This window comes from Poecilia latipinna, unplaced genomic scaffold (genome assembly GCF_001443285.1).
Source record: "Poecilia latipinna isolate Pla-1442-1.1 unplaced genomic scaffold, P_latipinna-1.0 Scaffold877, whole genome shotgun sequence".
Taxonomy (NCBI): domain Eukaryota; kingdom Metazoa; phylum Chordata; class Actinopteri; order Cyprinodontiformes; family Poeciliidae; genus Poecilia; species Poecilia latipinna.
The window spans coordinates 44,114-56,332 of NW_015113493.1; the positions used below are offsets into that span (position 1 = coordinate 44,114).

At 37.7% G+C, this 12,219-nt stretch overlaps 1 protein-coding gene across 1 annotated transcript in view; it reads left to right on the forward strand.

Annotated features, from left to right (window-relative positions):
• The window catches only part of LOC106957123 (A-kinase anchor protein 6-like), a gene marked incomplete at its 5' end in the record, with an annotated part of 181,928 nt that overhangs the window by 28,309 nt on the left and 141,400 nt on the right, over positions 1 to 12,219 (forward strand). Inside the window, one exon of the mRNA XM_015048354.1 lies at positions 6,037 to 6,159. Within this exon, the coding sequence (XP_014903840.1) occupies positions 6,037 to 6,159 (123 nt within the window). The remainder of the gene's footprint in view (positions 1 to 6,036; positions 6,160 to 12,219) is intronic.

The following is a 12,219-nucleotide window of genomic DNA, read 5'->3' on the forward strand; positions in this document are numbered from 1 at the left end:
ATATATATATATATATATATATATATATATATATTTTTTTTTAAGCTTACTTGTATTAAAAGAAATGTCGAATCAGCCAATCGCATGTCAGCAACTCAATGCATTTAGGCATGTGGACATGGCCAAGACGATATGCTGCAGTTCAACCAAGCATCAGAATGGGGGAAGAAAGGCGATTTAAGTGATTTTGAACAAAATAATCTTTAACCACCAACGATGGTTGTTGGGTTGGTCTGAGTATTTCAGAATCAAATTAAATTGAATTTGTAAAAATAGTCATCAGCTTCTGATGACTATTTGCCCCTCGCTCCAGAGTATTCATATTTTTCCAGCTTTATGTAATTTGAGTGAAACTCCTGTTGCTCTTTATGCCCTTAGTTGTATAGGAATAATACTCCTATCCTCCCTCATTTTGTACAGACTAAGATTATCTTTGTATAACAGTTAAATTTCTTTATATTGTTTATGCTTTATACTCTGGGAGCAGTATCATGTCGGCTGCTTTAGAAATATTAATAATTGATCATATTATCCCTACTGCTCTAAACATTTCAGTCAGGACTTTGAGTCCAGATCTATAGACTTCATCCTTCAGAAAGCTCAGTCAGCTGAACAGTAATTATCCAGAGGTGAAGAGATGAACAGCGTGAGGAAGAGAAGGAGAATATCAGAATGGTTATCCAGGCGGCAGAGGATCAGATCAGGCATTCCAGCTCCCAGTAGGCCTTTCTGCCCCTCCAGGGCCAGACTGGTTTGGAAACATCAAAGCATCTGTAAGCAGCCCAGTGCTGTCGATATCCAAACCAGCGTGGCTCTCTTTGCCGTTTTTCTCTCTCACATCCTCTGTCTCACTCTTCTCATCTTCCTGTTTAACACATTCACTCTTATTTCAAATTTTCTTTTTACATTATTTCTCATTTCTTCTTTCTTCTTCTTTTTCTGTAATTTATCTTTTCTTATTTCACCTAATTTTGTTATTTTTTTTACCCTAATGTGTTAAAATGTATTTCATATTTTAATTTCCTTTTCTTGTTTTCTTTGCCTCTCTTCATCTACTTTCTCCATGCTCTGTAAACTATTATGTCCTTTCCTCTTCCTCCATGTCCATTCTCATGCTTCTTCATTCTCCATCTCCTCATTTTCACTTTTCAGCATTTCAAGTTTCCATCTAGCCTTCTGCAAAGTAGAGACACAAACATAATAGACATGAGGGTTCTAAACAAAACCATGTTTAATTTGATCCAATAAGCTATTTCCATTTGATATTGACATGATTTAATCCATCTATTAGCAGGTGAATTGAAAATGTGATAAACATGTGGCAGCACAAGTCATTTCCATCAGGGTTCACTTTCCTTCTGTAGCCTCTTTCTCTCTTCTGTTAGTCTCTTCTGATCTGAAAGTTAGATAGCTTTCAGATCAGTACATTGAAACAACACTCACTACATTAAATATATACTGTATGTTGTCTCCTTAATGATTAAATGTTTTAGTGCTGACGAGAAAGAATACATGTTTGAGCTCATAATGCAATATTCTTCTTCAGTTTTCCTGTTTGTTTTGCAAGATTTGGATGCATAGAATTTCATCCAGATTACAAAAGTCTCTTGGGCTTGAAGTTCTGATGTAGCGTCAGCGAGGAACAGCCTGATTTCATTGTTAAAAGAACGTGTCACGATTTGCAGTATGGTGGTGAGTAAGAACCCTGTAGGCCCAGAATGATGACAATGATGAAGATGATTTCATGAAGAGAGCTCAGACAGTCCATGAAACACGGGCAACTCGGCAGAGCAGGAATAAAGCGACTCAACACCGATCATAACTGGTAAGGCATACAGGAGCCAACGCCGAGACAGGACTTTACAGTTCTACTGGGAAGACTAACTGAAAGGACACACGACTAACAACGATAGACGTTAGACATCAGACAAGGATCCAACGAGGGACAGAGACAACAGGTGGGCTTAAATACACAGGCAGACTGTCACGGGGAAACAAGGAACAGGTGACACTAATCGGCTAGTAGACAGGACAACATAGAGACTCACAGGGAACAAAACAGACACAAAATCTAATTAACACAGGGAACCTAAAATAAACCACTGGGAACACAGAACATAACAGAACAGGTGCTATTCCAGGAACATAGTTTTATATCACAGTAAAGTAACTACATTACCTTCAGTGGTGGTAAAAATGTTGTATATGTCAAACATGACTTAAAGGAAATTGACTTTGCAATTTGATGCTTTGAAACTGGCCTTTGTCTCTTTAAGAAGTTCAGCACTCCACCTTCAGCACATCATCACAACAATGCTCCTTCATGATGCTGTTTACAGCCATTCTTAGAGTGCTGGACTGAGACTTAGTTCACAAGATGAGCCCAGCAGACACATATTTCCACCAGGTGTTTGCTAATTGCTGCTGCCGCTAGTCTGAAGGAGCTGAGAGTGGGAGGTGTGGGGGTGGGGTAATCAGACTGCACCTCCAAGGAGGAGCTTTGTAGGGGCTTGATGAAAGCAAGCACTTAGGCACCCTGAATGGTTGCCATAGGAGATTCAAGGATTCCTCAAACATGCATAGAAGAATCAAAGCATCACTCCAGATAGGATTTTGATGAAGGTATAACATTATAACATGGTGTAAAACTAAAAAAGAAGTCTGTTTCACATAATACTACACCTTTACATGAGCATAATTTCACCATTAGCCAATGATGCATCTTGGCAGAAGACTTAAACTTTTTATCATCCATGGCTTGGACAAAAAAAAGCTACCTGGTCTCAGAGGTAGTTTTAGACAATCGTAGATTAGCTTAGATTTAGAATCAAGCACATTAAAAATATGCAAGATTAGTCTGTAAGCAGTGCAGAAATTTCAGAAATCGTTAACTGAAACCCAGACATCTTCATTTGATTATGATTTTAAACTGATCAATAACCTATATTTATATCATTTGCAGTGAGAAAAATTGAGAGAAATATGGTAAATATAGGTTCTGTCCAAAGTTAGCCAACAGTGAGACACTTCTCTGATGTCATCACAGGGATTACAAAGCTGCAGGAGGAGTTGCCACTAATTTTATGTTTTTATCCACATACTGTATAAATAAATTAGTTGTGAGTTGTTGTCAGCTGAGGAGCAGATTAAGACAAAATTCAAACTCCTTTTTCCTGGAGCTTAAGTCGCCAACCAGGAAATCTTTGTTTTTCTTTACATTTTGGATAAAATCTCAACTGTTGCAATTGAAAATGTCCCTCCAGATGATTACTTCTGTCAATCATGAAAATCTAATATAATATTCAAAAGTTTAAAATTATTTACTTTCATGTTTTGATGCTTGAAAACATGAAAGTTTTCAAGATAACCACCGTTATCTCCTTGAATCTCAGCAGTACAAAGAATCATCATGAAAATAAACATAAAATATAATCTATAAACATGAAAAATGATACTGGGTACAAAAACCTTTTGTGTAATTAAATTGTTTCCCGTAACAGTATAAGGACTATACAATGAATTACCTTCTGACAGTGCAGGAGTAGTGCCAGTAAAAAGAAATGTTCGTAGGACACCTTCAAAGATTAAAGAAGAAATGAAATACAGTACATCAGTGTAGTCAGAAATGGACATTTTTGTAATCATATTCTCCAGATGTCTGATTTCTTTCACCACATACCTGAACAGCTCATTAGCTTCCATTTCACTGACAGCTTCAGTCGTGCTAAAGGGTAAATATTTCTGTTTGGAGCTGCAATACATCAACATTAGGACATTTTGGTCAAGTTCAAAGCAGCAAAGAAGATCTCTTTGTTGCTGGCAGATTTTCATTATCACTCAGAAACAAGAACTTTTTCACAGTTTGACTGTGGTGGTATTTTCATGTTGTCATCCTGGTTGTTTTTGCTCATTAGTACAAAAAAAAAACTGTAGGACAATGAGAAACTTTATAACATAACAGTGTTTCTACGAAGACTTGCAGACTGAAAGTTTTGTCTTTTATTAAAATCCTTTAATCTTCCTCCTGACTTTTCTGTTTGTTTTCAAAAAACAAGCTTCAAACTCCCTCCTATAGTAAATTAATCATATTCCCATTTTAGTGTTTTTCTCCCCTTTCACCTCCTCAGTGGCCCATTCGAGGATGAAGATATAAACACATACTTATTTCTTTTTCCTTTAAGCCATATTTTCACCCCTCTTCGTGACTGAAGTTGCTTCAGTGGGGGAAATCAATATTGTATCCGTTTCTATTCTTTTGATCCCAAACTGAATCTTGAGTCTTCCAGTAGGAATCCAAAAAAGCAAAAAAAAAAAGGAGACAATCTAAAGTAGTGACTTTTGCATGTATAAACCCTGAATTTTGCCTTTAGTCTTTTGTTTTGGTGGCAATTTATGGCTCAAGTCCTCCATGGATGCTCTTTGTGGCCAGCAGATGGCACTAAGACTCCACTAAGCAGCAAGTCCCTTTTCTTCCTTTCCTCAATCAGTTTTCACATCTTCATGTTGTTTTTTCCCCCCTGTTTGTCAGTGTTCTCCTGTGAAGGGCAAGCTGCCATACTTGTTCTAACTCTCTGTATCTTCTTATGTCTCTTTTATCTCTATCTACCTTTTACTTATTCTCTCTCTTCTCTTCTCTTCTCTTCTCTTCTCTTCTCTTCTCTTCTCTTCTTTTCTCTTCTCTTCTCTTCTCTTCTCTTCTCTTCTCTTCTTCTCTAGGTATTTTTCTTTCTTGGTTTCATATTTCATATTCTTTATTCCTCTTCATTACTATTTCATTAGCTGTAGAGGATTCTGTCAGGGTCTTCTTGAACACAGTCACCAGGGATGGGGGCAAACTGCTGTTCACTGCCTCCATGAAATAGGTGTGTGTTCGGTTTGGGAAAGGAAGATGACTGATAATTCTAATAAGAAAGAAGATACTAATATTGTCATATTCCTAAATAATTGTCTAAGTCAGCTTTTTGCCAAAGTGATTTTTTTGTCAGCATGGTGTCAATATGCAACTACTTGCATAATCTTTTTCCCTATATTTTACATCAATATATGGTTTATGAGTCATACCAACCAATCTAAAAGCAACATTCATCCTCACCAGTGGTGGTTTCTGATCTGAGGAACCTCCTAGTGTGACATCCAATGGCCACATTGGAATGAGGTGTGTGTGTGGGAGGTTGTGGTGCTTACTATCTTGCCCAAAGGCACATCAACATGTGGCAGATGAGGGAAGCTGAAACTCAACCTGTGAACTTTACTTGCAAGTTCAATACTTTTCAAACTCATCCACCACATGTTGTGTACCAGACTGAACATGGACCGCAGGAAGCAGAGGAGAGAGTCGTCCCAGGAGGTCAGAATGAGAATTACAGAACAGCATGTTAAATGTAATGCAATAAATTTCCAGGAAACTTGACGCTCCTCTGACTGGAGTTGCACAGATTATTCAGAAGTTTAAGGTGCTCCAACACATCTCCGGGTGTAGGGGAAAAATTGATGACAAATTAGAGAGAAGGAAAATGTGAATGGTAATTCACATGGAGTTGAGGTACATCAGTGTCAGACCCCACCATTCATCATTTTTTGAACCAAAGTGAAATACAGGTGAGATGACCAAGAAGGAAAGCAAAGTATAAAAATGTTAGACTGTAATTTTCCACAGTACATACTGACATGTCACAGTGCTTCTGGGAGAATGTTGTTTGGATAGTTGAGACAAAACTGGAGCTTTGTAGCAAGACACATCAGCTCTATGCTCACAGACACAAAAATGAATCAGACTAAGAGAAGTAATAGAAGTACTGTGCTTCAACGATTCTGATGAACCACATTTAAAAAGCAATATTTCATTTTGATAGTTTTTTTAGAGCACATTTGTTCATTATTACTTTTTTTGTTTTAAGTTCTTCCCGTGACCATTGTGGGCTTGTAGTTCAGTATCGGAGGAGTACCAACAGTTTGGTTCCCATGTGTGTTACTACTAGTTTTCTAAGATATTTCAGATTAAATTCTCTTATTAATAATCTGTGTCTCTGTCTCCAGTGTTTTGTGCAGAAGTTGGACGGGTTCATCTCATGGCTACAGGAGGCACTAGACAGCACTGAAAACTGGACACAGCCCAGGCAGGACTTGGACAGCCTTAGGGTTTACTTGGACACTCACCTGGTAAGCAAACATGCTAGTGTGTTGGTATGTGTTTTTCTCATAAGTGAAAGTTCCACAATAGGATAATATTTTATTTTACTTCTTTCTTACTTTGTCATGAGATCGAGCAAATCTCCCTGTCTTCTAAAATCCTTGTCGTGTCAAATCACCCTCCACACTTAAATACAAAGGTAACTTGTTTGATCACAGGAACAGCTGCTCATGCATATCTTGCACAGATTTATACACAAGACATACATGGGTTTACATGCACTACATCTTGATGTGACAAATCCAAGCTTTCCCTCTGGCTGGCAGGAGAGTCCTGCGCTCTGTATTACAGCATGGTGTTGAAATGGAAATGTACCACAGAAGTGAATGTCAAAAATACAACTGCTGAAAATACACTATATTGCCAAAAGTATTCACTCAGCTGCATTGACTCACATATGAGCTTAAGTGACATCCCATTCCTAAACCATAGGGTTCAATATGACGTTGGTCCACCCTTTGCAGCTAAAACAGCTTCAACTCTTCTGGGAAGGCTGTCCACAAGGTTTAGGAGTGTGTTTATGTGCAGGCCAGTCAAGCTCATCCACATCCACCCTAGACTCCATCCAAGTCTTTTTTGAACCTTGCTTTGTGCACTGGTGCACAGTCATGTTGGAAGAGGAAGGTGCCAGCTCTAAACTGTTGCCACAAAGTTGGAAGCATAGAATTGTCCAAAATGTCTTGGTATGCTGAAGGATTTAGAGTTCCTAAGGGGTCAAGCCCAGCTCCTGAAAAACAACCATACACCATGATCCCTCCTCCACTAAACTTTACACTTGGCACAATACAGATGGTCAAGTACTGTTCTCCTGGGAACTGACAAACCCAGACTTGTCCATCAGATTGTTGAATGGAGAAGCGCGATTCATCACTTCAGAGAACTCACCTCCACTGCTCTCATAAAAAGTTGTCATTTGAACATGATGAAGCCGTAGCTCTTTGTAAATGACCAATTATAATTTCCCCAAAGCGCAGCATATGTATAAAACGTTGCTGTCTCCTCTGATGGCCGTCAGATGAGACCTGAATTAATTTCAGTTTCAGTTTTACTCATTTTGTTAGTACACATATTATGAGAAGTGACTCATGCTCCATGCAAATTCATGGTGCTCTCATGGTGCTTCGCAAGTCAGTCACTGCTCTCCCTATGCATTGCTACGGGCAGGCCCCAACAAGAATTATGAATATAACCTCATGCAACAGTTTACACCCATCACTACCATGATTTTTAATGATTTGTCACATGAACTAGCTTATTCACAGGTGATTTTAATTTATTATTTAATGGAAACAGCCTGTTCAGAATTATGTTTTTTTGACATTAGCAGAATATGAATAAAGACTTTTTTGGGGGCAAAATGAATGTACTTAGCTGAAAATAGACACCAACATCAGTAGCCTACAAGCTACTTGTTAAGCTTAAGGTTCTGTATTGATGTTAGCTAGTCATCTTTTAGCTAACATTACCTGCATCCAACAGCTTTACTCAACTCAGTCAGTTAGTTTGGAGGGAAAACTGAAAAGTTCTTTGCGTTTTGCTGGTTTGCTGCCATGATTCTAACACAAACCTACGTAGCTCCGCACAGCAGCAGCAGGTCTGCTTCACAGGTGGAAACCCAGCGCGAGCGTCGGAGCACTCATATTGCGTTTAAAGGCGGCTCGGAAAAACAGGTTACAACATGTTAACAACTGATTAAACAGTTTTAACTGCTGATAAAAGTGACAGAGGACACAGATATGGGAAGTGTGGAAGCCTCTACTGTATCAAATTGACATAGGAATAACAGGGAGTTTGCCATTCTAAGGTAAAAACCCAGCGCATACAGTGTTCATGTTTTTTTCTTTCATCCAGACGGCTTCCCGCGCCCCCCCTGCAATGACACGGCGTCCCCCCTAGGGGGCACGCCCCACAGTTTGGGAACCTCTGGTTTAGCACATGAGCCCAAATCTAAAATGAGATCAATGACTTTTAAGGTGAAAAGCAATTGAAAAGCACAGAGTGCTACATACAGCCACATACAAGACAGTATGGTTTTATTTATGCATTAGACTAACTGTTGAATCTCTGAATCTCCCTCCTGGACTTGTTGCCCCAGTGGCCCGGATTGGACTGTGCAGATATAACAATCTTAAAAATAAAAAGTTAGCATCAAAAACAAGAAAAACTGTAAACGGGCAAAAAGCTTTTTAAAGTCTGTCTCTTGTGTTTCCCTGTTTGTGTTATTTTGCTGGTTTGTTTACATATGTTGACTCGGTTGTAGGTGCCAGCAGCGTTACTGTTTGTGGTGGTTAGCTTCAATTAGAATTCTTGGGTCTTAATTGGCATGTCTGGTAAATAAAGCAAAAGGGGATGAAAAAGCATTGCTAATAGGACTTTGAACTGCTTCACTCTTGATACCATGTTATCCAACTGACTTGATGTCTGAGTGTGTTTTTGTGTTGATAGTCACACTTGCACTTTGTAGTTATTAGCAGGATGAATAATTGCATGTATTTTGTTGATTACAGCAGAGTAAAGCCAGGATTTCTTCCTGGTCTTTTTTCTCTTTAGATCTGTTGCTTTTTCATCTTCTTTTCCTTCACATGTATTATATTGTGCAGCAATGATCCTGTTTGCCGATCAATAACTATTAATGTGTCCAACAGCATTTATTAACGCATTTTAGATTTTTAAATCAAAATCAGCCACACATTATAATCTGCTTGATCTGGCTCCATCTATCAGCCATTCTCGACTAAATGCTTATAAAAAAAAAAAAAAAAAACGACTGGAATGTGTTTTAAGAAAAATGTATATTTGAGAAGTTGTTTTGTATTCAAATTAAGTGAGATTAAAATACAATTTTTAATTGTAAGAACGTCATGGTTGTGTAATTTCTGTTTATTAAACAGACAAGATTGTTTGCATGCTATCACTTGAGTATCAGTAATGGACATCAGAAAATATCCTATTCACAAAGGTAAAAGGTAGAACTGAAGACTTAATATAAATTGGTTTCATTGAAATATTGACAAATTATTAGATGATAAATTACAAAAAAAAATATTACACACAAACCATTATCATTGAGCAAATGGATCGGATAAATTTTGCCCCCAAACCACACTTTCTAAAACAATATCAGATAAAAGCAACACTTTGCTGATCAAAAGATTTACCTCTCCCTCCAGCCGTTTTCCTTGAAAATGACGCCATGATTGTTGCTAATGATTCAGTTTTGCCACAAATTCAGCTGAACACTCAGAGCATTTGTTGCAGTTTGACACTTGTACAATTCAGTTCAAGTTGTGCAACATACCAAGTTAAGCGATAAGGTGCAGCAGTCAGGAATTAGAGCATCAAAACTATTTCAAGTCAAATGTATGGCGTCAAATCTATGCTAAAACTTGAAAGGACCATGATCCCTTTGGATTTAGCCATGGTTAACATTGTGCAACAGATGTAGTAGATACCATTAGCTGTCAGGGTTCCATCTCTCGTATGTGCACCATTTTATGAATATGTCGATTAATGAAATGAATAATTTCTCAGGACACCACCTGAAAAAAGGGACTAAGTAAAGATGACAGTTAAAGTCTCAAACGCTTTTGGCCTTTGTGGGTCAGTCTGTAATGATTGATGTCTGTAGTGAGGATTAACTCATTCTAGCTTCAGTTCAGTCAGATAAACGTGTTGAAATATTCACAATTCACCAGCAGAACATTTTTCATCAGGTAGTTAAAGAAAATCTGTGGCGTGAGGTTTAAATTATGGTTTTATAGTTCAGTCTTTGACCTTGTTCAGTCTAAAAAATGACTTCCTTGTTCATTCTTTAGATTTTTTTACAGCCTACATTACACAAGTATTACTTCTGTCTCTGTATTTCTTGGTCACACACACACACACACACACACACACACACACACACACACACACACACACACACACACACACACACACACAAAGATTGCGTGACTATCTTTGTGGGGACTTTCCATTGACTTCCATTCATTTCTACAGCCTAAAAGTCTGCCCTAACCCTAACCATTACGTACCTAATCCTAACCCCATCTAAAACTCAATTCACACCATAGTTCTAAATCTGACCCCAAAACAGCGTTTCCACACCTTATGGGGACCAGGCTTTGGTCCTTACAAGGTATTACAAACAAAAGCACACACACGTGCACACGCACACAAACACACACATCTCCCGGGCAACAGTGGGTGGAGTGGAGGTGCCCTCTCAGTTTGGTCCAGCTGGCATATGTAGGACTGTGATTGTTTGTGTGTGTGACATGTGTAATCTATATGTGTATTTTAGTAGGTGTGGAGCAAATAAGTGTAGGTCTGGGGAGAGTGTGTAGGTGAGGGAAGAGGATGCTAGAATGCATACAGTCCTACGCACACACTGCTCTTTTTAAAGCGCTCAGAGATTGCAGTCAATGAAAGGCCTATTGATTGGGTCTGATGGGCGAACCAAGCCTTTGAATCCCATTAGAGACAACATACTGGTGGTCACATGGGGGGAGGGGCATGAGCAAGATGTTTTTATATATGTGTGTGTTTGTGGATATATGCAAGTGTGTGTATATGTATTCATACACAGTATACTGGATAAATAAAAATGCAGATTGCTTGCAAAATTGTATCTTTAGTGGCTCAAATACAGTACATGGGAAAAGTATTTATTGTCCTTACACATGTTGTCTTAATTGTTAAATGCAATATAGTTTTATTGTGACGCCAATGACTAAAACAAGTGATGTGTAAATATGAATGTTTTTTTTTTCTTTTGCTCTTTCTTTTATGCTGTGAAGATCTCACAAGTTTGTTAAATGACATTTGAAAGCAAATAGAAAATTAGAAACATGCCAGACAGGTTCAAAGATAAAATGGTGAAGAATTTTAAAACTGGGATCAGGTTTGAGCCTCATGGAGCTCTGTTCAATACGTCATCTGAAAATGAAGAGGATGGCATCTCTACACACATGCTGAGAAATGGTTCTCCACCTAAACTGTAAAGCTGGGAAAGGAGACAATTACCGGTAATTAGAGAAGCAGCCAATGGGCTAACAGTAACTCTTAAGGAGTTGTACACCTCAGGTGGGAGAATCTGTCAAAAGAAAATCATTTACACACTCCACAAATCTGGCATTTACAGGAAAATAGGAAGAAGAAACGCCAAGAAGTGATAATTAAATTTTGCCACAAGCCATTTGATGGGAAACGACCTGAAAGGTGAGGTAGATAAAAAAACATGTCATGCCAGTCTTTCATTTTTCTCTTAAGGAAATAAATTGTGGTCTTTTCCTGTCGAATGTTTGACAAGAGAAAAACAAAGACTTGTAAAAAGTGGCATGACAGAATTATTTTGTTTTCCATGTGTCATTCATGACTTAAGCAAAAAATAAATCAATAAAAAACAAGATAACTTAAAACTTATCTTAGTACTCCGTCAGTAAAAAAGTAATACATATGAATTTTTATAGTCAAATAGTAGAAAAACAGTTTTTTCTACACCTCATATTTTTATGCTCACCTTGAGAAATTTTTTTCCCACAAGTAAAAAAAACAAACAAAAACGAAACTTAAAAAGGCATCTATGGATAAAGATAATCCAGTCAGAAGAGACGAAACAACTAACCTGATCTAAGAAACTCCAAGATTTGCCAGTTCAACCTTTGTGTTCTAAAAGTCATAAGTTCCACTTTATTTTAACAATGGTAAATGCATTTTAAAATCATTTTAAAATCTCTGCCAGCTTAACCTGTCTGTGCAAGACCATGTGGTTAATGATGATCATCTCACAGTTTCATGTTTCACAAACTATCTAAAAGGAAAACTGATATGTTCAAAATAAGTGGTGAATTATTGCTCATCTATAAATAAATTAAGTGAAAAAACTGAACAGAAAACAATGTCCTTAAAACTGTGACATAAACTTAATTACACATTTTAAGAGGGATTCCCTCATTTATTACTGGTAAAATGAAAACTTTCCAGCAAATATGTGCAGAGTTTTTGTATATTTTGAGATTTTTGTATTG